General features: G+C 43.7%; 1 protein-coding gene across 2 annotated transcripts in view; it reads left to right on the forward strand.

The window, feature by feature from the left end:
* Window positions 1-25644, forward strand: part of SAP30BP (SAP30 binding protein) — a 29511-nt gene extending 3867 nt beyond the window's left edge. Inside the window, exons 3-10 of one of the 2 annotated variants that reach the window (XM_083874898.1) lie at window positions 12072-12114; window positions 18055-18143; window positions 20517-20608; window positions 21061-21121; window positions 21651-21702; window positions 22085-22143; window positions 23319-23403; window positions 24058-25644. In XM_083874898.1, the coding sequence (XP_083731024.1) occupies window positions 12072-12114; window positions 18055-18143; window positions 20517-20608; window positions 21061-21121; window positions 21651-21702; window positions 22085-22143; window positions 23319-23403; window positions 24058-24239 (663 nt within the window). In that variant the 3' untranslated portion in view covers window positions 24240-25644. The remainder of the gene's footprint in view (window positions 1-12071; window positions 12115-18054; window positions 18144-20516; window positions 20609-21060; window positions 21122-21650; window positions 21703-22084; window positions 22144-23318; window positions 23404-24057) is intronic. The other variant, XM_083874897.1, reaches the window with a different exon arrangement.
* The last annotated feature ends 1919 nt before the right edge of the window (window positions 25645-27563 follow it).

Genomic DNA, 27563 nt, shown 5'->3' on the forward strand with positions numbered 1-27563 from the left:
TTTCTGCTGAATAAGTGTTCAACAGCAAGGATCAGGCTAAAAGCTGAAGGACAAAAGACCAAATCATTTGAAACTATAGACACCCATGTTTAAATTTTTTATATTAGTTCAGTAGAAGCAGCCCTGCTCATCAAGGATGCCAAGTGATGAACAGTTGCAAGGGCATTTATTTTATCCAGCAGCTTCCTCAAGGATGCAGACAGTCCTTAAACTCTGCTATGAAAACCAGAGGATTGTGCTGCAAAGCAAAATTCTGTAGAGAATTCAATATACCACAGGGCTTTGATAGGTTAAGATGAAGGCACATGGATGTGATTAGCTATTCTGTTCTATTTGAATTAGTTTTATAGCAGCACCTTCTTCCAGGTCCCACAGTATTTTTATGGATTTATAGTGATACACAGCTGGAAATCTTGGCAGCTGCACTGCTGCTGGTAAAAGTGTGTGAAATGGCTCCCAGGCACTTGGAAATGGAATGTATTGTCTCCTTTCCTTGTTGCAAGAAAGATTTTTTTTTTTTTTTTTTAAAGAAAGGAAAAGGGAATCTCTCACTTTTATCCTTTTTCTGCTTCTACATTTTTGCCCTGGAAAACATGCTAGCAAGATGTAAAAACTGCTGGATTCAAATGTGTCCTATGAAATAAAAATATGGGATTTCCTTAGAAGATAAATTTGGTGTAAATCAAGTTTTTGAAGATGTGTAATAGGGCCCTGTTGCATTTGTGCCTTCTCTAAAAGGGGCCTGTAGGACTTCAGGGCAGCGGAGGATAGGTCTGGCAGAGAGGAAGAACAGAATTAGACTGTAGTTGCTCTTATCTGAGTAATCATACGTGACAGAAACCTCACCACTGAATTGTGTGGTTGCTGCTTTAATATGTCACTGACATTTCATGTTGGTTTGTTTAAAAGTGAGTTTTGTGTGCTGCTGTCCAGGTGCATTTTGTGCTTCTGAAGAAGAGCCACACATGGCCACAGGGCAGCATTTCAGCTTCAGTGAGGAAGCAAAGAAATAATGAGTGTATTAAAAATAAAAAGCATTTTGTATCTTGGTAGACTGTGCAATAGTAACTCTGCAAGAGCTGAAAATGTCAATTAAAGGAAATAAATAAAATAAAGGTAAAATGTAATTCTTGCCATCCCAGTGTGGCATGAAGGGTGAGGATTTGAGAAGAGTAGGAGGGAGGCAAAGCTGAACTGAGTGAAAATCACCATTTTCAGACTTCCATGTCATCCTTTACAGATGTCATCAAACACAGGTGAAAAAGGGAATTGTCTCCTTTGGCCCTTTGGGTATTTTTGGATATTAAGTCATAGCTGTGGAGGCAGCTGGCCCTGGGCAGGTGGCGCTGTGGAGGCAGTGCCGTGCTGGGCTGTGCCTGTGGGGCACGGGGGCAGCTGCACCAGCCCTGCTGTTAAATTCACTTGGGATGGGGAGAGATGGAACATCCTTGTGGAACTGCTTGTACTTGCAGCAGTTGCAAATGTTTCCTATCCCCTTTTTCCACCAAGTGGCAGTGTTCTTCTTCATCCTCACTGTTTGGAGCTTGCAGTGTCTGTGGCAGGTAACAAGTGTTGCAGTTACTGTAAATCCAAAGTGCAGCAAAAAGGGAGGCCCTTGAGCATAACTTGCTAACACTTAATTTTGTTTTGAATCTGCAGAGTGCTGTAGTTGTGCCTGCTCAGTTTCATGGAGACATCAGAGACCTGGAAATACGTTTAAATAGATTCCCCCGCCCTTTATATATGGCTAAGGCTTTTCCAAGGTCTCTATCTGACCATAGGCAGAAAGTAAATAATTTAAAATGCATGAATGAGGAAAAATAAATTAATTCATCAGTCAGTTATAGTCATTTTAAGTGCTGAAGCTATTTTTTTTTCCCTGGTGTTTTTCTTATTTGTACATATTGTGAATGAACTACCTAGGGTTTATACCTTGAATAATGGAGCCTCTTTATGCACTTGGATTGTGTCAGACACAAAACCTCCAGAAGGGTCAGTTGGTGTCAGTTGTGGGTGGAGTCAGAGACAGAAAGTGGGGAATAATATAAAAATTTTTTGGTAAAGTGATGATGGGGAGAATGAAATTTGGAGCCTCAAATACCCCCACTGGGAAGATGTTTATTTTATATTTGTCTCAGGTGTTTCTATTGATTCCAAGGAATCTGCCCTTGTTGGTTTTGATGAAGGGGCACCTCTCTGGCTGTTCAGCCCTAGTTCCTCACTGGAGGAGAAGCCAATACAAAGTGCTGGTTGGGACTGCAGCTTTCTTGGGGGTTATTTTTTTGCCATGGAAAAAAGTCACAAAAAGCTTTCCAAGTTCTAACATTGTGATGTCAAACCACTGTTTTCTCTCTACTCTTGGCAAGATAGTGAAGTTTTTAATACACCTGTTTGGAGGAAAAGGTGTGCCAGGAGGAGGAGAATATTTAAGCCTCATCAGTCACCTGGAAGCATTTTTCCAGAGCAGACTTCTGGCCCATGGAATTCATGTTAGTGAGCATCTGTGAGTTATTCAAAAACACACTCTGCTTGCAGCAAAAAGCAAAATATTTCTCTTTAAGCAGCGGATTCAGATATATTCAGTTGCATACTGTAACTGCATTTTGAAGTGCTTCAGGCACTCATGGGAAACTGGAGATTCAGATCTGGATAGAAATAGCTGCTCTTCCAGAAATCAAACCTGGGTGGATGTGCTCAGGCTCTGGAACAGGACAGGTTTGTGGATGGTCACAGTTGCTTTTACCTGAGCAGTCACCAATTATAAACACCCATTTGCCTTAAAAGCACCTTAGAAACAAAACCTTCTGCTTTGAAGGAAAAATAATTAGGCAACAAAATCTGTTGTTTAATGTTAAAACAGTGAAATCCACAGCCTGGATGAGTTCTTTGTGCTCTTTCCTCAGCTGATGGAGCCCTGGGTACAAAGTGAAGGAGGTTTGGGGTTGGGTGTGAGATGTGGCCTTGTGCTGGTTTGAAAGGACAGGGTTAAGGGGTGCAGGTTGCTGGGGCTCTGGTTACAGCCTTGATGCAATAACAAGATACAAGCTTTCAGAGCTCACTAAAGGGACCAGCCCTGCTGGAAAATGAAAAATGAACCTTAAGATATTGACATTGTGCTCCAGGCCTCACCTGAGGGGTTCTGTGCTTCATATTGGAGGGCTGGATGAATATCAGGTTGCAAGTGTTGATCAAGTACAGAGCCCAGCCCTGCAGTTTGGGTCCTGGAGCTTTCCCAGAGGGAAATCATTAACTCTTGAGCTTGATTGTTGTATCAGGACCAGCTAGTGCAGGAAAGCTAAGAAATTTGCCACTCCCTTGGCAGGTGAATGCCTGACACATAGTAGCAGTTTTTCAGAACAGGTGGCTACTTTGATCTTTTCCTTTCCTGTTTTTTTTTTAAGGGTCCCCTCTGCATCCTTGAGGTGTTGTATGGAGAGGCAGCCAAAATGGGATCTAGCAGAAGGCTGTCAAATTTTCAGAGGAATACTGTGCCTCTAAGCATGTCTAAGTACCTTCTCTTGATAATCATCAGCTCTTTATTATGTTTAGTTTTTATTGATTCAGCATACTTGTAAAGTAATTCTGCTATGTTATGATGTGTAGGTGTGTACTAATACTTAGAGGCTTTTGACTGCAGTGGTTTTTTTAATCTGCCTTAACCTGTTTGTTTAAATACCAAAATTATCTTGATTTAAAGTAAAGGTGGTAAGTACTAAGAACCAGTAAATGGGTGTGTGTGCAGTAATGTAATCCCTGAAATTAACTCTTACTTTGATAAGGCATAATAATTTTTCTGAATTCAGCATACATTCATCAAGCCAGGTTCTCAAAAAATCCTTGAACCTGCTCATTAACTTTCATCTCAGGTGTAATTACTTTGTTCCATAGAAGGGGAAAAGTATGTTTGGGAAAAGTTGTATCCTTAATACGGCCTTGCATTATGCATGGCTGTGAGCATTCCTCTGTAAACACTTTCAAAGCATGAACTGTGCATTTCCCAGGGTCGGGGTCAGGGTCAGAACTCCAGTGGTTTGTTTCCTCACTCATTCCTTTGCCTGGAAGCACAGCCTGAAGGTGCCAGTGATAAGCACTGTGATCTCAGATTCTTTTTCCGTGTTTTAGTTTCCTTTTAATATAATTGTGTAAAATGCTCTCTGTGCTTCCAACTCTGTGTAGTTTTCCCTTGCTTTAGGTTTGAAGATGCTTTTTCAGAGCTCTTTAGGGAGAACCAGAGGGTTTTGCAGAGTTTAGAGGGGAGTAGAGACAACTCAGCTGCAAATGCTGTTCTCTGCCCTGCTACAGTGAGTGCCCCGACATGAAACCAGCTGGTACCTGGTTCCCATTTTATCTAGGTCAACCTTGGTTATTGCCAGAGAATATCACAGGCAGTCAAAGCTGTGCTGCGTGCGGGAAGCAAAACAACATTTGGCATGTGGGATTATTTTGCCCCTTGCCACACGTACTCCTGTCTCCAGCTCTGTCTGAAGGGAGACAGCTCACAGCCTCGTTGGGCTCTGAGACTGAAATACCTCCTGGAGAGGTCCTGGCTTCCATCCAGCTCTGGAGCTGTTTGGAAGATGAGACATGTCCACGGACATGCTTGTTCCTTCCTCCCCGCCGGGCATACATGTTGCAGCAGACTCTTCACTCCCTGCAGTACTAAATACCAGGGATTATTGACACAGGTGTGGCTTGCCTTCCTCCAAAGAAGAGCCAGCCTTGTTCTGTTTGTCTTTAAACTTGAAGAAAAGTCCTTTCTGGAGCTGCTTCCCCTTGCATATTTCACCTGATAAAGGTCTGAGTTCTTCAAGTCCAGCTCTGTAGCTGCAATTATTTCTGGCTGCTTTCTCAAACAGGCTGTTCTGAGTGTGCAGGTCTGTGCATGTCGGAGTGAGAGGCTGAGCAGTCAGCACAGATGGAGCATTGCCTCAAATACCAGCAAATAGCTGAAAATAGCTCCTTCCAGCTGCCCTGTTCCGGGTACAGAAGGAGCAAAATCTGGATAAACTCTGTGGGATCCATTCATGGAGGAGTGAATTTCTCACTGAAGATACTTGCTCTTACACCATGCCTCTCCTCCAAGCCATGAAGAATTTTTAGTACTATGTGTTAGGGAAGAAAGCTTGTATGAGAAGTTAATTTTGTCAGCTCTCCTGAGCCTTTCCTTTGCTGCTGTGAGACTTCAGATTTTTCACAGTCCACATTCACCTTCTACTTAATTCTGAATTGCAACAAGCTGTCAAGCTACTTCGATGATTTTATTTTTTACACCTCCAGCCTTGTCCTGTCTTGCTGGTACTTCACCAGTGAATTTCTATTTCACTGTAAGAAGCAAAAGTGACTTGAAAGCAGAATTTTTGGGCTGCTGGGAGCTGCTGTGCTCCTGGGGCTGTGGAGTGAAGCAGGTAGTTTTGGGACCAGGCTCCACTGGGAAGCAGCTGTTATTAACTGTAGCTCCACATGGAAAGCAAAAGTTCTGGCACACAGTTCCTTGACTGGAAATTACTCCTAACAAATAATCTTTGTCAAATATTGAGATAGCATATGTCAGGTGAATGGAGTCAAGTTTCAAAGAAGCTATTTAAAGGCTTTTTGCTATGAATGCTTCCTTTCTAAATCACTTTCTTACTGAAATGTTTTGCCAGGTCTCAGTTGGGATTTTTTTCAGTGGGATTTTTTGGGTTTTTTTTCCATTTCATTAATGAATGTGGATTTTTAGATGTAATTTAGCTGGAAAAGTAAAAGGCAGTGTCATCTACACACATTTTGATAGGGAATGTCTCAGGAGTTGACTCTGATTTGTTCTTCCTTCCCTTTCTGTCTGTGACTGTAAAGCCTGTACGTAAGTGTCACTGAAGGGTGGATGTATCAGGGTTTTTTTTTCCTATGCCAGGTTATTTCTGAGCTGCTGGACTTCTCTTGATATCTAGATCATGGTCCCTACAGCTTTTTCTTAGTTAAATTTCTTATGCTGAGCTGGGCACTTTGCCTGGAGTTATGTAGCAGAGCTGGCAAACAGGATATGGCTGTAGGAAATGTGCATGTTTCAGGCTTTCTCTTGGGATTCTCCTCTCTCACAATACAAGAAAAAAAAAAAAAAAAAAAAAAAAAAAAAAAAAAAAAGAAGAGGGGGGGAGGAGGAATAAAAGCATTGTACTCCTGTTATGGCTTTCTCTTCCCCAGACTCTAAATGCACTTGACATGCACTCTGTTTGCTGCCTTCAGCCTGGGTGCACACCAACATCAGGCACATCTGGGGAACAAGGAATGAAATCCTTGTTCTCGTGCACTTTTAATATTAAATGAGACATTTCTGGTGTTCTGTTCCCACGAGCACTTCTGGGCTTTGTAGAGGAATAGTAAGAACATAATTGCTACCATGTTCCTTTAAAACAAGAAAAAAAAGGGGAGGAAAAAAAGCACAATTCAGGGTCTGGGGTTGTCTTTCTCCTGCTGCCTGCATGATGTAGACATTTCACCTGTTTGCTCTGGCAAGGCCATCATCACTATTGGCTTAGACAGCTCTTCTAACACTTTCTGCTAAGTTATAGTTTCTTTCCATCATACTCAGCCAAGTGAGGCTGGTTTTTTGTGTTGGGAATACAGGAGATATTCTGAATTGTAGAGAGGAGGGGAAATTACAAAAGCTTGTTGCTGGCACTTGCTCAGATTGAAGAAATCCACTGTAACAGCTGTTACAGCAGCAGATCCCCTGGCTGCTGGTGGAAGGACTGTACTGAAAAATTCTCTGCAATATCTTCAGAGTAATACACTGCTTGACAATGACGTGACTGGTCTGTACATTTTGTGGCTCCCAGTTTAAATTTGCATTAAATTTATGTGCAATCAACCAGGTGAAGTAGTTGGGAGAGAGAAGAAATTCTGCAACACAAGAGCATTTGCTGGGGAAAAAAAAAATGTTGAGGGGGAGGTACTGTCTGAGCTAGTTGTTTTTGATATTACCTGAAAGTCAGTGGAGAAATGAAGCTGGAGGATTCAGTTGACTGCAAGTCTGGGAATGCAACTGAGCTGTGGCAAACCTGTCATCAACTATACCATTCCTTAAAATTTGCATCTTAGTTAAAGCCACCAGGGTCTGGTTTTTTATCTTCTGCCTCCCTCTTGAACCATTTCTCCTGGTAGTTTGAAGTGCACCTGCACTGACATGTGCACCTGCTTCTGCAAGAATTGCCTGAATTTGTATCTTGTGACGACAGTTAATGCCAGCAGTGATGTTGGATGTGAGCATTGTGCTGGATTTATGGATCTTGTTTCAGCAAGGATTTAGTGAGCGTTGCTTTAAGTCAGTCCATTCTTTCCATTAAATAAAGCTGTTCTGGGCAAGCCTGGCCAAAGTGGAATTCATCATATTGTTTTGCTTCCTTCCTTTAATCTCTGTTCCATGCTGGGAGGATTGTGTTTGGTTGTTTTTATTTTCCACGGAGCCTGAGCAGACACTGCTTTTTATGTAACTGGATGGAGCCACTGTAGGACTGCAAAGATGGTCTGTATTTCACCCCAGTGAGGTGAAAGCTTCAGGCAAAATGCAGCACTTTCCTTATGTGTGTGTACACACACTGCCTTCATCTTGCTCCTCTTTAATTGATGGTGATACATGAAAACTGAACCAGCACTCTGGGGGCTCCTGAGCCAGGCTCTTGCAGGCAGAGTCATCTTGTCCAGAGCTTGAAAAAACCATTTGTCTTGGGAAAGTGGAAAAAATGAAAAACTCTTTTCCTAGACTCAAACAGGATTAGCTACAGCATAAGTGTTGTTTGCTGTCTGTGGGCTGATGTGTACAATTGTTCTTGGAAGTTCAGAAATCTATGAAAAATATGTGGCTTGGGTTTTAATACTTTGTCCATAGCAGGTTGTGCTCTTCAGAGTCTGCTCTTTATTATTCTCCAGATCAGGGGAAAGGAGTCTCTCTCCTGCTGGTTTTTGTGTTTCCAGACTTCTCCCAGCTTGGCTCTGAAGTGCCTGTCATCCCTTGACTCCTTTTTGGAGTGAGGCTTTCTGGCTTTGGGCCCTTCAACCATTGATCTTGTGAGATCAAGGCTGCAGAGTAGGAGGCAGCCAGAAAATCAACGTGCTGAGTGCATGATAAAGCACAGTACTGCCTTTTTTTAAAAAAAAATTAACTCAGTCAAGCTCTAAGTGAATTCAGAGTTGCTTCTGTACAGATTTTCAGGGGGTTTGGTTTGTGAAGACTGGGGTACAGGTGCCACTAGCAAGGTCTTAACCCTGTTATTTTTGAAAGGCCTCAGAATTCAAATGGAAATGAATGCTTTAAGTGATGCCTTTAGCTCTGGGGTGCTTGAAATCTCTAATAATTTCATATATTTACTCTGATAGGGAGATTTGATATAAAAATCCTTCCTGCTGGAACCACTCACCTGATTGATTTTATGCTCCATGTGAGATACTGATACATAACACAGTGGGTATTGGTGATGTAATCTACAGAGAGATCACCTTTGCCTAAGTGGATTTAGGTAACTTCCCTACATAAAATTCAGTTACGTTCAAATTTTCCATTTTTTAAATGCTTTGGAATTCCTTTAGTAATTTCATCCACACATAAATATTTCTTCTCTTTCATAACCAAAAGGTAGCAATTTTTCAGTATTTATTGTACCTTTTTTTTCCACTTGGTGATTCTCCATTTCATTCCACTTAATGTATTAGATTAGATCTGCAGATTTGTGGTTTTTATGCTGTCTTTCCTAATCAGTTCATTGTGCTCATCATGTGTCTCAAAGTTAAATTAGCCTAAGGGAGTGTAGAACAGTTCTGGTTGTGTGATTGCTCCATTGGAGGTTTTTAGAATGTTCTGGATCTTCAGTAGATACTCAGAGGTTTGAACAAGGCTCCTTAAACCTTGCATCTGGCAAATTTTGGTCAAGTTGTTGATGGTTGCCTTGTAGTTTTCAACAGCAAACTGAGCAAATACGAACAAGCTCTGCTGGAGAAGTTGGTCATCCATTTGTTTTTTTTTGAAGGTATTTAATAGATTTGAAAGCAGCCCAAGTTAATGAAAAGCTGTGTTGATGTCTCCAGCTCGTTCAGGATGGAGCAGTGGGTGGAGGTATGAAGGAACTCATCACTAAGCAAAATTCCTATCCCCTGGGCAGTGAGGTGTGGCTGCAATCCAGTGCTGAACGTGTTTGCTTTTGTTTGCTGCAGCTCTGGGCTCTCTGATGTCTTGGCTGAGGCCTGAGGATGTGGGGACTGGACTTGCTGTGGTGGGAAAGTGTGGGCCAGGGCAAAACAGTGGAGCCTGATAGGACTGGCTTTGTTTAGCCTGTGAGAAATGGGACAGACTCAAAGGATGGAAATTAAAGAAGAAAATTCTGGTAAAAGCAAACTTACTGATGATTCTGGAAGTTCATAGAACATACTATTTATTTAACACAGCTGACATTTAAGAGATCTTTGTCTAATATAAGGTACATGAAAGGAGAGGGTTTGCCATCACATTTTCTCTCAGCATCTTCATTCATGTTTCCTGAGAGCTGTGTGGTTATGCTTGGTACTAACTCCAGGCATAGAGGAGACTTGAAAATGGCCCTCTGGAAAAGCCAGAAATGCAGCAGAGCCCCTTGCAAGGCTGTTAGTGGCCCAAATTATAGGGCAGCCTTTTGGGGCCACATAGTCCATGTCTAATGCACTTGAATTTGGCTGTGCCCCTTGGTTGCTTGAGTGCCTCCTTGGCAGTATTGCTGTTTTGGGGGATTATTTCTCTTGCTTTTGTGGGCAAGTGGGCAGAAGGAGATGGGGAGCATAATGGAATAATAAATGCAATGCTGGGTATGAGGGAGGATCAAGAGGTGCTCAGGGACATAGTTTGTCTCTTCCACTTCCCTCAGTTCTGCTTAAAACTTTCAAGAGATGAGAGTGCAGGATCAAGTTTAGTCAAGGTTGGAGCTAAAGCAGTTCCCTCCTTTCACCTCTACAAACATTTGCTTGTTGTCTCAAACCAAGGTGAGAAATAGTTTTAATTACCCATCTAGCAAGTTCCCCCCTGAAAGGGAATGAGCAGCTTCCTGACCACATGTATTTACTGCTGGTGAATCACTGTATGTGCCTGGACAGATGTTACCTTGCATCTGCAGCTCTGTGAGCTTCTCCAGCCTCTGTGTTCATCTGGATTTGTCCTCACAGCCCATCAGTTACCACAGAATTGCTCCCAATTCTCCAGTGCTGATCTGAAGCTCAGTCTGTGGACTCCCCATCCATGTAGGTTTGTGGAGAACACAGTCTGGTGGATTCCTGTCCAGTGCTCTCACCAAGGGGAGCTACTGCTTTGGCATACATTTTTTGCATTGAAATGTCATGTTCCTGTTTAAATTTCTCTCTGTCTGTGTTGCTGGAGGCCCTGGAAGAAGAGCTGTTGATGCACACACCAAAGGCATTGTCACAGAGGGGTTGGAGCTGTGACACTTCAGCCCATCTCAGAGGGGCCTGGGGCCAGCTGGCCAGGGAGAAGATGCATGTTCCTCTGTGTACTTCTTTCTTTTTCTAAAATAGCTTTAGCCTTGTATTTTTGTGGTCCAAGTGTACCAATGCAGAAATAGTGCTTTCCTTTTTATTTTTTTTTTTTTTACTTTGTGTCTTCCATGAATGGCTATAAAAAATGCCCTCTAGCAGTTAGTGCCACACAAAGAATTTGTTTTTCTGCTTCCAGAGGGCTTTGGCTTCTCTGAAAATGGGTCATTTTCCGAGTGAGTTTGGCACAGGCTGTTCCCACATCTGGCTTGGTGACCTCAGTGCTCTCTCCTCACCTGGTGCACCCCTCACCTGAGTGGAAAGGGAGGACAGGAGGGGTCAGGGGGCGGTTACCAAGCAGCAAGCAGGCAGCATTCTGTCAGTGTCAGGTTCAATGAATGGCTTCAGTGTTTGGAGGCACTGAGGAATTTTGGACAAACAGTCCAGTGAGTCACAAAAGGTCTTTGGGAGGGAGGCAGGGGGAGAGGGCAGTGTTGGGATACAGCTGGTACTGTTTCAGAAACTTTATTTGTGCTGAACTTGATATTGCTTGTGGCTCTCTGGGATCTCCCAGAAGCACCAAAGCATTTGAGTGTTGGTCTCAGTATGGTGAAGCCATATTTAAGCTTGTCTTATCCTGCATAATGCCTCCTGCTCAGCAAACTCCACTGCAAACACCTGCAAATGAAGTGTCCTTAATGTCTGTAACCAGGCAAGGATTAGCTGTGTGGAGAATCTCCAACAGAGCACTGCAGGCCAGTGGAGGTTGCCCTGGAGTCTCTGGTAGAGCAGGTTGGCTGGATCACTCCTGGAAAGCAACAGCAGGAGAACTGACAGTGGGATCATCCTTCTAAAATGGGAAGATGGGATCTGCATCACCACCACACTCCCTGTCAGTTTGGTTTGGAGAGGGTTTGTCAGCCAAAGCCCTGCATGGCACAGGGGCAGAGATGAATTTAACATCACACACACACATCTGGCAAACCTCTGCAGCCTGGGACCCTGCAGAGCTCTCGGAGGCTGGAGAGGCTGATCAGGAGCTGCCCTGAAGTCCCTGAGCTCTGGGAGCGTCTGGGCTGTTGTCACATTCCTCTGGGGAATGCTGGTCCTGCTCAGAGCACTGGGGATGGCACAGGCCTGTGGTTGGCATTCCCAGGGCTAAAGGAATCTCCTGCAGGCTGGATCCAGCCTGTGTTTACCCAACTGTGCTCTGAAACACTCACTCCTGCTTGGTGCCCAGGGCCAGTCACCAAAAATGGAGAATCTATGGTTTGATATGTTTTGAGGAAAGGCTTTGAGTACAGCAGTTTCTGTGGAATTCCAAAGGAGTTCAATGTCCAACAACTGGTGAAACAAAGCCTTAATTCTTTCATTAAATTTAGCTTTGCAAAGAAATGGAGCATCCTATTAGACTTCAACTTTCCATAGTCCAGACATTGTCCTCTTATCTAATAAATTGAATTTCATTCTTAATTTTTATTCTCTTGTCTCAGAATAAAATTGTTAATTTCTAAACAAATAAACAGCGTTTTAGGTTGGAGGCATAACTTGACTAAAATCTGTTTCTTCTTCCTTTTTTTCAGGAATTCTCAGAAGTGGAGAAAAGAGATCCTCAGGAGCTAGTTGGTAAGTTCATTCAGAAGTATTTATTCATAGGTTTTTTCCCAAGCTAGACCTTCTATGTCCCACCTTTTAAAAAGCATCTTCCCTATGCCCTGGCAATGATTGCCTGGATATTTTCAGTGAAGGTTTCGTGCTTAAAAATACAAAAAATAATTTCATGTTTAAAACATGTATGTAAAGGGCAGTGTTGGTGTTTTTCTAGATTAGCTTAAAACCAATAGTGTAGCTTTGTCTAGACAGAGTCAGTGGAATCAGGAGTAATGACTTTGCTCTGTGGCTTCCAAAACTCAAATATCCCCATTTAAATGTGAGCCACTTAGAGATTTACAGCTGTGCTGGCATAGTATTGTGTTACTAAAACTTACTTGATTTTTGTGACATCTCATTTATTCATTGCACCATTATTAGATTTGGAAAGTCCAGGGTTTTCAGCTTGAAATACAATCCACTGGTCTCTTTGGAGCTGCACAGAAACTGTATTTTATATTTTATTTCTGACTGTCTTGAACTGATCCTCTGTTCTTGAAGTTACTCCTGCAGTTATGTGGTATCATGTATTAATATCATTAAGAACTAATAAGTTTGGAAGTTGCTTCATCTCTCAAATCAGTTTAATATTTCAGCCATAAAGTGTGATAAGTGTAAATTAAGATGGTAAATACTCAGGTGCTCAGCTGTGACTCCTACAGCAGCCATCACTGAAGTCTGGGATTTATAAGTCCTTTTTAGTTGACCTGCCCTGACCTTGCAACTGCTCTATTGGATTTTCTGCCTTTAGAGGGCAAAACTGCTTCAACCAATCTCATCATCAAATGCAACAGAAATCTTTCTCCAATCTACTCATCTGCCTCAAAATGCACCCTGGAAAAACATGGCTGAGACAACAGTATTTGGGGTAAAAAGTTCAGCAAACTCTCTGGAAGCCAACTGCTCTTTTCCTCTGTGTTTTCCATACGGGTGAAGCTGTGCTGTTGTGAAACAATGTGGTGGGAAGTCCTTAATGAAGGTGTAAAGCTCAGGTTACAGTTCTGTCAGTCCCCTTTTCCCCCAGTGACTGCCCAGACTAGATTTCTTTGCCTCATGGTGGCTCAGACTTGCACAAAAGCAGCGCAGGGAACAATTGGCAGTGTCACAACTCCTGGGTGAACAGTGTTGGGGAGTCTGAGACCTGGATTGAGGTCTCTGCAATCTTATCTTTAATATCCTTTCCCAACAGCAGTCTGCAGGCTGGCTTTGTGCAGAACCAGGTTATTAGCAGCATACTTGCCTTGCTGGATTCTGTAGGTCTGTTCCATTAGACCATATCTTATCTACTTGAAAAGGAACTGTTGCAAAAGACTTAAGGTTGGAGTAATGTAAGAACCACTCCCTTTCTGGAAACTTGGACTTTCACAGTTAAAACTCTTTAATGGAAAAAGGTGCAAGATTTCCTGACACAAAGCAAATAACTGCTCCAATCTGGACACCTCAGGTTTTGTGTATCAGTCTGTGGAAGTCAAGGTCCTCCTTGGACAGTTTTCCACAACTGCTTTTTGCATTAAAAGCGTACAGGCCTGCCCTTCTCAGAAGATAACCCTACATTTTTCAGCATCACCTTTATTAAAGTCTGTGATTGTGCAGTTGCTTAAGTATTAAATAAATGTAGGCTCCTGCCAAAAGCACTGTTTGTGTTTTACCTCCCCCGGATGCACAATAACGTAGGAGCAGCTCTGGGAGTGGGAGCCAGCTGGGATCCATCTTCACTGCTCTTTTTTTTGCTTCTTTTTTTTTTTTTTTTTTATCCTGTGAGGCTTCCAGCTGGATCCATTCCCTGATGTGCTTAGTGCAGGCTAGGTGAGCACTGGAGTTGGCACAAAGAAAACAGTAGAGATGAGCCGCTGGAAAGTGCGTGCTTGTCCTGATTTATGCCAAAGCAGTAATCACATAATCAATGACTGACAGAATGAGAGGGAAGGTTTCAGCCCCATGGTTGAGAAGGAAATATGTGTGAAACTTTATTTTCGTAGATTTCTATATCAGCATTGTCCTTTTGGGCTTTTTATACCACTTTGAAGAGTTCATGATGCTGCCACAACATTGCATTTGCTGTTTCCTGCAGCCTTGCAAAATAATGCTTTTAGGATGTAGGGATTTTTTTCCCCTGAAGTTCTTTGCAGTGTGGTTGTTTCCCTTTTGGATTGTAAGAAATGTTCTCTCCAGCCCTTGGGATATCTCAGCACAAAGTCAGTGTTCATAGGAGCAGAAAGTTGGGCTGAGTTGCAGGTCTCCCTCTGCATTTCTCAGCCCATGGAGCAGAAAGGGACCTGCTGTCCTTCCATGGATGGGTGACTCACTGGCATGTTGTTATCTCCAGTTCTTCCCTGTGATTTGGGTGTTCTGGTGCCAGGAAATCAGAACCCCCCACACCCTGGTTTATGCCAAGCAGCCTTGACTTGAGTGCCAGGGAATGCAGTTTTAGAGACCAGGCACCACCGGTTTGGGTGTCTCCAGGGGAAACCCTTGTCACTCTGATCACCCTTTCCTTGTTTTTATTCGTGTAGTGTGACCTTCAGAAACAAACTGGCACCTGAACTGCCTCTAATCCTTGTGACTGCTTCAAACACAGCATATGAGTGACCCCTGAAAGGGACAGGAGTTTTTCATCCTACCTGGGAGCAATGTTAATCCTAGAGCTATGATCCATGTACTGTGTCTATCCTGTACAGCCAGCTCCTATTCTCTCTGTTATTTTGCTTTTCTCTGCACTAGGAAAGCATTCCTACCCATCTGTAGGAAACAGAATTCCTGTGTGCTCTCTGACAATGTCTCCAGCACAACCTTTGGACTGAGAGCAGTTATTTCTTTCTGGAAGTGGAGCTCACAGTTTGCACTGTGCCACTTTCTCTTCTGCTATTTGGTATAGGTCACATAATGCATCTATCTCAAACTGAAGCACATTAAATGTAGCATTTCCATTTAGTCTTCTGCTTCACCAAGATGTGGTGAGCAAATAACCTTCACTGACTGCTGAGGTGCCGAGTCTTTGTGAGGTCCCCCCTAATATCTGCCTGTGCTTTGGCCTGCTGTGCATGGCTGGGGAGCAGAGGAGTGGCCCTCTTTTGCCATAGTGCATGTACTGAGTGCACAAAAAGCTACAGGCACCTATTGCTCGTGCTGATGAAGCACATTTTTAGGTCAGTTTGTGGAAAGAGACTAAGCACCAGCAGCAGTGTCCTTTAAAAGCAACATGCTTTAGGGGCAGTGGTCCCTGCATTCTTGAGCCCCCATCTGACTCATGGGATCTGCTTCACAGCCTTAGTTCTTTGTCAGCACTGAGGATCTGATTGGGGAAGATATTTACTTACTGTGAGCCAGAATTTGGGTGTGCCTGGAGTGATTAATTGTGCCAACAGCCACTTCCTGAGGTCCACACTTGGAGATCCTCTAGGCTATGAGCCTGCAAATCACAGTGCAAATGAGGGGCTGAAGCCAGTGTCACTACCTGTGACTCATGTCAAACTAAAACTTTGATCTTGGCAGGAATAACAGGATGCACAGAGCAGTTGGATGTATCCTGTGAGGACACACCTCGTTGTGAGCTGTTCATCTGCAGTTATTGCTGTAGAGGTGGTGGAAAGCTGCCCTTGGGACTTGAAAAACACAAACTGTTTTATAGAGGAGCCTATGGCCATACATGCAAGTGCCAGGATTATAATCCCAGCAGCCCTTTCCCCTAGGGAAGAGGATGCTGTGGAATCAGCCATTCTGTCTGTTTGGGGAGCAAGTTTGAGAGCTGCTGGAGGACATGGATAATTTGTACTTTCTTACTCTAAATAAGCCCAGAGGGGTTAAACTCACCCTTAAACTCACCCTTTTCTTCCTCATGATGTGGCAACTCAGTCTGGCTGCAAAGTGATGAAATAACTGAGTAATGCTGCAAGTTTGTGCTCAGTTTGTGAGGTGCATGTCCTGCCTTGCTGCTGGCAGTGTTCAGCTGCCTCCAGCTCTGGTGGGATTGCAGGAGGCAAAAATTCCTTAGTTCCAGTTCCTTGTAAACCATTAAAAGATGTTTCCCCCCATAATGTTGATAAAGGATTGTTTTCACGAGGCTCAAACAAAAGAGGAAATGAGCACCAAACCTGAAAAGTCATGCATCAAAATATATTGTCTTATTGGGAGCTCTTGTTCTGCCTCCAGAGTTAATTTATTTTTCAAGGAGGCTTTGAATGGATTGCTGAAGACATTCTTAATGACTTTGACTTTTTTTTTGCTGGTAAAACAGAGGTCCTGCCCAGAGTTCCTGAGTTTATATGAGCACATAGTTCCCCTTTGCATAAGTGTTTTGTTTCTCTGTGGCTCATCTGCAAAGACAAGGGAGCCTGTGGGATGTCTAATGTGGAGAAAAGCTTGATTTTTTTTTCCCCTGACTTTATTTTAGATGCTTTCGTTGCATTATGAAGTCTGGATTTAATGTGTTGTTTTGGGTTTTTTTTTAATATTTCTGCTGATGCTGTGAACCTCTTAAGCTGTTAATCAGCTTTTACCTTTCCCAGCAAGCCTTGTGTGCTGTGTATTATCCACACTTCTGTGTCTTTGCCACTATCTTTCTGGGTTTCCTAACCTCTAATTAACCCAGAGGCTTCCCCATCCCACCGGCAGCTGTAACCTGTAACAAATGTGTGCCTTGTTGTCAGGGAGCTCCCTTTGCCTGCCTTTCTCTGGGGACTCTGGCAAGCTTTCCTCCTTCCATAAAGGCTCCCACTTGGTAAATGCCAAAGGACACTTTTTGTTCGTTACTGGCAACTGCTGAAGAATTTAACCCTCAGCAACGTCTTGATCAAATAGAATGAGTGGTTGCCTGCCAGCTTTGCCTTTCCAAAGGGTATTGTCCTTAGTGCTTCACATTTTTACAAAGGGCATGGAAACTGTGGCAGCACTGGTCATGTGTGGTGTTGTTTATCTGTAGCTTCAGCTCTCCAGAGTTCCAGCAGCCCTGTCTGGCCTTTGGGCCCTCCTGGCCTTTACTCAGAGGAGCTGAACTCTGGGTGCTGGAGCTGCAGCTCAGGCAGTGCTGCTGAGGAATGTGTGACTGAAGAGCTGCACATGTGAAAAACTTGGTCAATGTGACTTCTGTGCTACTCTCAGGTCTCTTATCCATTACTGAGCAACTCTGGGATGTGTTCCCTGGACAAATTATGCTTGAAAACAATCCCAGTTGTTTAAATGAGGCACAAATCTCTGCTCCAAGGCTTGGCCAGAAAATTGCCTTGGTTTCCCATAATAGTGGGAAAGTAGCAAGCAATGGGGGGAAATGTCACTGTTTCTTTTGTTGATAACTCTGTAAACTAATCTTTACAGGGCAGTCAGGTACTGTAGTAGTATATCCCAGTACAAACAGCTGTGGAAATTTGGCAGTGTGGACTGGGCTGCTCCCAGTCCTGCAGGACGAGTTGTTCTTTCTAGTAATAGTCTGTCTCTGTAAGCAAAGATCAAAGTGCCTGTTAAGGAAGTGTTAACTTAAGGGCAAAATGTAATTTCTTGTGGTTAACTCCTGACAGCCTTGGGGAGTGTTGTTCCCTCCTTGAACCATTTTGGTCCATCCAGGTATGTCCTGAACTAAATAGTCACCAAGAGATAATCTCTCCCAAAACAGGAAAGAGCCAGACTGCTCTGGCATAAAATTGATTCTCTGGTCCTCCACATGCATGGTTCAGTGCTCTCTCCAAGAGCTTAGGCATCAATAAAACAAGCATCACATCCTTCTTCTAATGACCTAACTTTTAGGTTCTGTAGTTGCTTCTTGCTCAGCACCTTGAAAAAAACACAAGCAGCATTCTCATCACCTTTGCCCTGGGTTCTCAATGAGGGAGTAGTGCTGACAAAGACATAAAACAAATTTAATGACTTGTATGGCTGAAATTCACATCAGTAGTGCCAGAACTCATCCCAGTTTGCTCTCTCCAGCTTCTTTTTCAGAGAGAGTGCGGAACATGTCTCCAGATGAAATCAAAATCCCTCCCGAGCCTCCTGGCAGATGTTCTAACCAATTGCAGGTTGGTATAAGTCCACTTCTTTTTTTTTTTTTCTTTTTTTTTTTAAAGATTTGTAGTTCAGGGCATATTTGGGAATCCTGCTCAGTAATTTTGCACAGGGCAAAGCTCCAGCATTAAAGCTGGGTTTTACCACACTGAGTTGCACCATGTTAATGCTTTAGGCTTTACTGCAGTTCTAGTTTAGTTTCAGAATCTCAAAGTAGCTTTAAGCTGTTTTCCAGCTTCTCTGGGTTATTTACACTTTAAAACAACTCTTGCAGTGATACAAAAGCAGTGTTTACTGTCAGGGCTGCTTCCCTCTTACCTCAGCAAATTCAGCTCCATAGCAAAGAACAAATTGTTTTTCTACACAGGCCCGAAATCCCCTGAACTGGAATAGTTGAGGCAGCAATGCCTGAATTCCTTTTCCACCTACATGTCTCTGGATGGTAAACATTTAGAGGGGAGGCTGGTAGAGGCAACAAAAAGAATACAAATGCATGTTTTCTCTGGTGCACACCCAAATGATGGCAGTGACCAAGTTTGCAATAACCCTCTGTGTTCTCCTCATGGAGTGCAAGTGAAAGAGCAGAGATGTTCCCTAATACATGCTTGAGTTTTAATTCTGGTTTTCTGCCCAGCAGAAATACAAGTAAAGAATCACTCCTGGACTGCTCTATAAAGTAGCCCCTGACATGCAGTGGTGATTCAGAGTGACTCACCATCCAGATGATGCTTTCTTCTCCACACACTGTACCTGGGCACACCCAAACCCTCCTCTAGTGCTGTGGGAGGATTTTACTGTTCTGACATCAATATCCAGGAGTGTGTTAGACCTGAGGAATGCACAGAGCTTGACAGGCAGACAGAATAAAGCAGATTTTTTCCCCTTTAACAGCAGTTTAGTGTGTTACATCAAAGGGGAGCTTGTCCTCTGTTGGCAGGTCAAACCACATCTTAGAGCACTTTGAGCAAGGAGATGGGATTGTTCCTTAGAAATGCTAAATGTTCTGGGCTTTTCACTGGTGGTTTGCTCTTTTGTCACATTTTTCCCCTGATAAACTGTATTTTGAACACTGCCAAAGGGAGCATTTCTTATTATAAAATTGAGTAGTTGCCCATTTGTGGACTTGAGGAACCTGATGTCTATTCCATGGGGAGAGGATAAAAGGGAACACCTATTCAATCATTCCTACTCCCCAGATTCACCTTTTTGCATTTTGTTCCTTCAAACCTCACAATGTGTGTGCTAGTCGTGGAGATTGTGTCATTTCCTCTTGCTGATTTTGTGACAACCTGATGATAATTTATCTTATAAAAGTTTTTTTAAAGTCGTTGAGTTTCATATCAGCTCTTAACAATCCTCCTTTATTCAGGCTGCAGCAAGCCCTCAGACAATAGTCAGCTCTGTGTTTGACTGTCCAGGGAGGGAGACATGAAGTGACTTATCCAGAAGCAACAAAGGAAAATTGACTCAGTTTCTCCCATCCTCTGGTCTTGTTTCATGTGCCTCTTGTACATGAGAAATTTCTGTCATAAAGAAGACATGATGGAAATTACTGACAATATTTTAGCAGTACCACTTAATTCTCTGATCTGTCTGAAAGGTGCTGCCTCTGCTGTCCCTTCACCATCACCAGAGGAGGAATACTTTTACCTATTTTCATCCACCTTGCTGAGGAAGGAAAAAATCATGTTTGATTTGAAATCTTTTAGCCTTTTTGGAGAGTAGACTGCTTGATATCTGCAACCTGAGTCAGTTCAGTTGCCTTTGGCAAGGGCTCGTGCCTTGTGGTTCATGTGGAAAGAGAAGCTGATTCCATCTGACTGGTACCAAAGCAGGGATTTATGAGCACATTGTTCCTAAGAGCATTTGGGCACCCCCAGCAATACCTGATGATCACACTGGGTTTAGTTGTCCAGCAGAACTTGGCTCTGGCTCTGCCTGGGTAACAAATGAGCAGGAACTCTGCCCTGTGGGCAGTGTAGCCCAGCTGCTGTTTCTCTGGTGCTCACCTGAAGCTGCAGGTGGCCGTAGGTTGTTGCTGTGAGTTGCAGGACAACCTCTGGATTTCAGAATTAGCTTCTCTGTGTCGTGGCTGTAAAGGGAAACAGCAGACTGGGAAGGAGGAGTCTGTGCCTTATATGCAGGTCTTTAATCACTAAAGCCTTCAGTAAGTGCAAAGATAATTCCTTTACCAATTAATTCATGGAGGCACTTCAGACATTCAAGGAAAAAGTGTCTCTTAAGCATCCTAGCCCTGGTGTAAAGTTGAAATCCTGGCTCTGTTTAAGGAGGTCACTGGTTCATTTGGCTTCTTTACACATCTACACTGACCAGCTGGGGTGCTGCTCCTTGTCATCCTGGCTCACCCTATAATCTTTCTCCTTTAGGATAAAATTCAAAAGCTGTATGAGAGGAAGGTGAAAGAGGGCATGGATATGAACTACATCATCCAGAGGAAAAAAGAATTCCGCAATCCCAGGTGAGCCACCATCTTTTCATGTGATCACAGCACCACAGAGAGAATTTGAAGAATTTTCTTCTGTGTTGGAGTTGTAGTAGAAGGATCCTGAACAGGAAGAACTACTGCTGACAAATTGTCTTTCTCAATTTTGTGACTGAAACAGTAAAATTTTTCTTTATGTTTGGTAAAGCAGCAGCCTGAATTGGTGTGTTGGTTAGATTTTAAATGTGAAGGCTTGGGATTAAGTACTTTAGAAGATGAGACTGTTCTGGGAGCTGGGAGATGTTTTTGAGGAGTAGGAAATACTGTGGATAATGAGGTGTCACATCCATCATAGCAGGGGTAACTTCCCAGGTTCTCATTTCACTTTGTAGTGTGAAGAGGTGACAAACTCTGTTGGCACAACTGAAACACTTCTGTTCCCTTCAACCTCCCTGCTTCTGTTCTGACCTCTTGCTTTTCCTTTGCAGCATCTATGAGAAGCTGATCCAGTTTTGTTCCATTGATGAACTTGGTACCAATTATCCAAAGGTGAGGGGCAGTGCCTTTGACTGGAAAAGGAGTGGGTGAAGGTAACACAGAGGTGTAAAGTCTCACCTCAGGCTTCCTTGAGCCTGCTTGCTTAGATAGAGGTCCTGTAAGGCAACCTCAGTCTGAGCCTCTGGAGAGAAGTGAACATTTTTGTGTGGCACTGAGCCTCAGTGCCTCAACCTCTGCTACAGTGATTCTGCACAAAAGCTGCTGAAGTGTGGAGGTCTGAATGGAGCTCCTTGAGGGGGGAAAGAAGCTGAGTAGCAGAAAAATGCATGACTTACCCCAACATCCTTTTTGCTTCAAAGCTGTTTCTTCATTCACAACAGAACACGGTTCCATAAAAGAAGGTCTGATGGGATCTTTGTGTCAGTGGGATACAGGAGAAATCAGTGATGATTCTCATTGTCACCTCTGATTATCATCAGAGAACAGAAATACATGAAACATTTTTCCACTGGGTTTTGCATTTCTGTGGGAATAGCCCTAATCTGATTTCTTTTTTTTTTTTTTTTTTTTTTTTTTTCAGGACATGTTTGATCCTCATGGCTGGTCAGAGGATTCATATTATGAGGCATTAGGTAATTCCAGGAATTCTCTTTTTTTGTCCTAGCTTAGGTCTTTGTGTTTTGTACTTAATTAACTGCACTGGAGTCTTCACTTTCTGTATAAATGAGAAGTCATCACATGCTGCTCTTTAATGACTCCATTCTGGTTGGCTGTGCCTGAATGTTATTGATGCTTCATCAGTTTGGAAAGACTTTTAATTTAAATTGGTTCTGCAATGTTTTCATCTCTCAAATCATTAAATTAGTGCTGAGATGCTTTGATTAAAAAGCAGCAGTTACTTTCATGGCAGTTCAATTTTTCTATATAGAATTTTTTTTTAATCATAGGAAGTATGTGAATTAGAACTATGGGATTTTATTGTTCTTATGCTTCACATCTTCTGCTCTTTCTCAGCTAAAGCCCAGAAGATCGAGATGGACAAACTGGAGAAGGCCAAGAAGGAACGCACAAAGGTACCACCTCAAAACCTGAAGAAATGCAGGTTCAGGGCTTTTGTTTCTTTTCCTGCTGAATTTCATTCTATTGCTTTGCTATTTCTACACTAAAGCTGCTTGTTTTATCCCAGATCTCTCCTTTCTTCTTGCATGTCTCTCCCAAACTGCACAGATCAAGTTATTTGCCCTTCCTTATAGGTTCATTTATAGGTTGTTTATTCCACTGGATTTCCTCCTGTTTTCTCAGTATTTTTAAACCAGAACTCTAAAAATGGCATTCACTAAGTCAGATACAGGCAAGATAATGAATAAAGAACAGCTTTTCCCTTAATTTATGACATTTTGCCTGGTGCCTAGCCTAGTTAAAGCTTAATTTCCTCATCATGTCTCAGTGTGAGACAATTACCTGCATTCTGTTCTCTCTGATACTGCCTTGTTGCATCCAATTTCCAGAAAAACTGGGCCTATTTTAACTTTATGCATTTTGTGACAAGCCCAGTTATTCTTAGATAATGCCCCAGAAAGAACACAGGGAGGCTTTGGAAGAGATTTCATTCCTGTCCTGCGTTTCCTTTAAGCCAGGCTGGCATTAGAACATGTCTAATGTTAGAGATTTGCCACCTAAGCTACAGAATGCTCCTCCCATCTCCAGTACATGGAGGGTTTTTCACGTAGTGCATGCTGTGTCTTGCTGCTTCTTTTGGTTTTTTGCACAGTAACCCTGGTATCTGATCATGCCCTTGCCCAGATCTGCAGCTCTGAAGCTGCAGTGCTGTTGGAGCTCTTGTTGCCAGGTTTCCTGCTGTGATGCAGTCACAATAAATTGTGCAAGCAGGGACTTGCCTTGCATGTTCCTTAAAGGAATAAGTGATTCTAACTGCATAAATACAGTGTTTAATGAACAGGATCCATCCTGAGCTTTATCAAATCTTGTGCTTGTTGACAAACACATTTTTACTGTATCAGATTTAGGAGCTGGGTTGCAGCTTAATTAATCTTTAATTCTCATGGCCTGAGGTCTGTCTTCCTTCCTGCATGATGGGCAGCTGAGAGGCCAGTCCAGTGACTTACATCACATTAAAGCTGTTTTTAAAAAACAAAGAGAGGTGCTGTGGGTTAAAAAAAGGCTGTGTATCTTAACACTTCATTTTTTTGTCTTCTCCCCTTTCTCTTGTGTCTCTCTCCCTTCCCAGATCGAATTTGTGACTGGCACTAAAAAGGGAACAACAACGAGTGCTGCTTCCACAACCACCACAACATCCAGCACCACTGTGGGAGGTAAAGAATAGCTGTGAATGTACCCCTTAAGCTGCAGTAATGCTGGGATTAGTGCTCTCTGAAGCCTGAAGGCTCCTTAATGATCCTGTAGATAATGCAAGGGAGTGTTTTTTCTAAGGAGTGTTGGACTAGCCTTCCTCTAGTCCCTGTGTTCCATGGCTGTCCTTCTGGAATGAAAGGCTAGGGCCAGGTGGGGTAGTGAAGAGACTTACTAGTGGGTCAAGAAACCTGGTGCTGTCTGAGGTTGTAGAGTATTCCTGGGACTGATAGATTTTGAAATTTGGAAACACTGGAAATCATTCTTCTGCCTTGGAAACTGAGGGGAAGGGAGAAAAATCTGAGGAGTGTGTCCAGTGCCTGTAGCTGAACAAGCAGGATACATGTGCTCTGTTGAAATTAAATCTGCTTTGGGGCAGGGAGTGATCCTGTCTCCCCTTTGGCTGGAGTTCAGGTCTAGAGCTCTGCTTTGACTCCTGGTACCCCAAGAGAAAAGTTCCCTTTCCTCCTCACCATTTACTGCCAGTGTATCCTGAAATTAATGTGAGGGGAAGCTCAGTGGGATAGTAAGGGCTGACAAGACAGGGTGTTAAGAAGGGATTGGTGACCTCTAACATGATGCTAATCCTTGTGTGCTTGGTTTAATCAAATTCACAGATGCCCAGAAGAGGAAGAGCAAGTGGGACTCTGCCATCCCTGTAACAACGATAGCTCAGCCCACCATCCTCACCACCACTGCAACACTGCCAGGTGTTGTCACAGTGACAACCAGTGCCAGTGGCTCCAAAACCACGGTGATCTCAGCTGTGGGCACCATTGTGAAAAAGGCCAAACAGTGACTGCTGTGCTGGGCCTGGAGTCTTGGACTTGTCACTGAAGCCATTGTGCTTGGAAGGGAGGGGTGGCTTTCTCCTTGATGAAGATGACAAGATTCTTTGAAGCAGCCCACAGCTGAGCTTTGGAAGGCCGGGGGCAGGAGCAGGATGCCAGCTGTGTGCCCACAGGAATGGACCTCTGCCCACCCTGCCTCTGCCTTTGCTTGCTGGGGGAAGAACCAGGCTGCCTGTGTCGTGCTGGAGGAAGGTGGTATCTGGAGTCAGCTTGTAAAAGTTTGCTTATTAATTGCTGCATCAGGGTCTTACCTACTTGCAAGTTTGGTTTAGGGGGGGAAAAGAAAATAAATTAAAAGGGCAAGCAGGGAAGGACTGTCAGTGTTACCCCTGTGTGTTCCAGGTGGTGCTCCAGGGCTGTCTGCAGCCTGTGTAGGTGCCTCCCTCCAGAGTCTGCTCAGTTCTGAGGGAGTTAAAGCAGAGACAACCACTCAGTGTCCATATCCAAATGTGTAGCAGAGACTTGAAGCAAACTACATCAGTGCATGTAGGCTCACTCTTTGTTCTAGCACTGACACCTGTACCCTGTGCTCTCTGTGTAGATCTTAGTGACCAGGTGTGAAACTGTGGAACTCTTGAGGAAACTGTGCTGGAACATCCTGTTACCATCTCATAGGGATGGAGATTTCTATGCAGAACCCTCAAGCTGTAGAGGTTTGATTTATGAGCTCACTTGCAAATACCTGTGCAGAAAACACTTCCATTGCCACGGAATGAGGTTGGAGAGCAGATAAGCAGAGGGGAGTGTCTGATCCTGTTTGTGATGTTGTCCATCTTTGTTTTAGCTCGTGATGTTCTGTGAATGCACACATGGCAGTTACTGCTTAGCTCCACTGTTGTGATAAAGTATTTTCAGTTGAAAAATTTTGTTGTATAAAAATTGAAAAGCCTTTTAAAAAAACCCTGGTGTCATTGATATGTCTGCATTTCTTTAGAGTTAAATTTCTACCCAGAGCCTCTTTGTCCTAGTACATAAGCAGTGATAAGAGAGATGATTGCCAGATCAGCTAAAGTGTAAGTTTCTGAGAATTCAGTGGTTTGGGGTTGCTTTTTCTTTTTTCTTTTTTTTCCTTTCCAGTTTTTTATGTAGCTTGTGTCACTCTTGATCAAGACTTTGCATTTATGGAGACTTAAGGTGGACCTAACAGGTCGATATCCTGCTTGTTGATATTCTGTTTTTAGATAGATTAGGGTTTTTTAGATTTTAAAATACATTAAACACTTCGCCCTGGTGGTCATTTAAGCTTTTTTTTAAAAAAACCAACCATCTGTGTATCCAAGAATGTCCATGGGAGATAAACCAGAGGACTGATGTGACTGTAGCATGGGAAATTGGAGAGATGGCGGAATTCCTCTTTTTAAAGCAATAAAATATCAAAACTCATGACAATAGGTAGATGGAAACATCTCTGTTAATTTACTTTGTGTTGGGCTGCTGGCTTGGGTCCTGCAAGCTTGTAAAGGTGCCTTAACTCCATCCCCATCCTGGGGAGTAACAGCTCTGCCCTGACACTGTCACTGAGGGTAAGCACAAACTGGGAGAGCCTGATGAGACCACCTGAATTAACCATTCTTACTAGTTAATCCTCTGTCAGGGCAACTGCTGGAGTTCTTGGTGTTGAATCCCACTACTGAAGGTACTGAACATTTTAAAAATGTATCTTACTCATATCACACATCCTGGCACCCCACTCCTTCCCCCTCCTTGTGCCCTCTTCCTCCTCACTCTGCAGCATCCACAGTCACCCCAAACCTCTGGATCACTTCGTGGACTGTAGGATCAGAACTGAGAAGTGATGGTTGAGCTCCTGCTTTGCTCTGGCAGGGGGATGTGACACTGACTGACCCTGTCCAGCATCTGCAGCAAGGGGAAAGTGCTGATCACAGGAGGTTGATTCTGGTGCATGAGGGATGAGGAGAAATCTTCCTGAGTTCTGCTGAGCAGAGTTGCCATGAGACCCCTGGAGCAGCACTTTCCAAACTCCTGCAGTAACAACTCCTGCAAGAGACCTGCAGGACTGGGCTGTGTTCTGGCAATTCCCTCCTGAGCTCCCAGGAGTTGGTGTTTACTGTCTGCAGTGGAGAAAGCAGCTTGAAACAGGCGTGGTTTGGGTTTGGATTTTCTCCCCAGAAAGCTGAAGTGAGGATGCCAACTCCTGTATAACAAACTTGCAGCCAATAGCTCACTGCTTTTGTTTGTCTTGCATGTTGTATCAGAGGTAATAGATGGATACTCAAGTTGGAAATTGCAGCTCTGAGGGAAAAGCCTTTTTTCCAGTTCTGAAGATGGGATTGGGCAGGTTGGTGACTTGTACTGGGCTGTGGTGAGTCAATGCCCTAGAGAAGCTGGATGGAACATCAGGCACACAAGGGAGATGGCCTGAGGGAAAAGGATGCTTCCTGGCCTGGGCACCAGGGCCTGAAGCCCTCAGACAGGAGTTGGGGCTGGTTTGCTTTGGAGCTCTGTCTGTGTGAGCCCTGCCGAGGGCTGGGGGGACCTGCTGAGTGTATCAGTGCCATCAAGGACTGCAGCTGTGCCCCAGCTACCCCAGTGAGCCCTGAGGCAAACTCAGAGCTGACACAGAGAAAAAGTTCCTTATGCTGCTGGAACAGTGACTGCTCAGGCTGCACTTGTGACTCTAAAAGCTGTAGATGCTCATTCTTACCTCTCCTTCCAAAGCGATGCTAACTGTACTCAGGAGAGTAAAACCAGTCCCATGCTCATCATTCCTTAGTCCAAGAATTACATTCTCTGCTTGAACACCACAGGGATTCTCTCTGCCTGTCTCCTTCCTAAGCGGGGATGTCTTGTAGCTTGAGGAGCTTTGTCTCAGCTGAAACTCCACGTTCAAGTCCGTGTCTGCCCCAGCAGAGGCAGGAGAGCTGCAGTAATGAAGTCATCCTTGGCAGAGTTGGTTCTGCTCTCCCTCTCCCTTCTGAAGTCTTTTCTCCCACCTCCATGCCCTGAGGTGTTGATTTTCTCTCCTGCTTGCTTGTTGTGCTTTAGAGATCTGCCCTCCTTTGATGCTGGTGTGGGAAGGGATTTTGTGTGTTCAGGACTGGCTTTTATTTTCTGTCTCACTGGGCGCTGTGGGGCTGAGAGAGCAGGTGGGGAGGGCAGCCCTTGCCAGCCCCACCTCAAACCGTGGAATGGGAGCACCTGAAGCTATGTTTTAGTTGGATTGCTGCTGCACCGTCTGGTTTAGGGAGTTATGCACTGAGATGAACAAAAAATGAAAGAGTCTTTCTTGCCAAGGCTTTGGGCCATGCCTT

The sequence above is a fragment of the Zosterops lateralis genome (genome assembly GCF_965231275.1).
Source record: "Zosterops lateralis genome assembly, chromosome: 18".
Lineage (NCBI taxonomy): Eukaryota > Metazoa > Chordata > Aves > Passeriformes > Zosteropidae > Zosterops > Zosterops lateralis.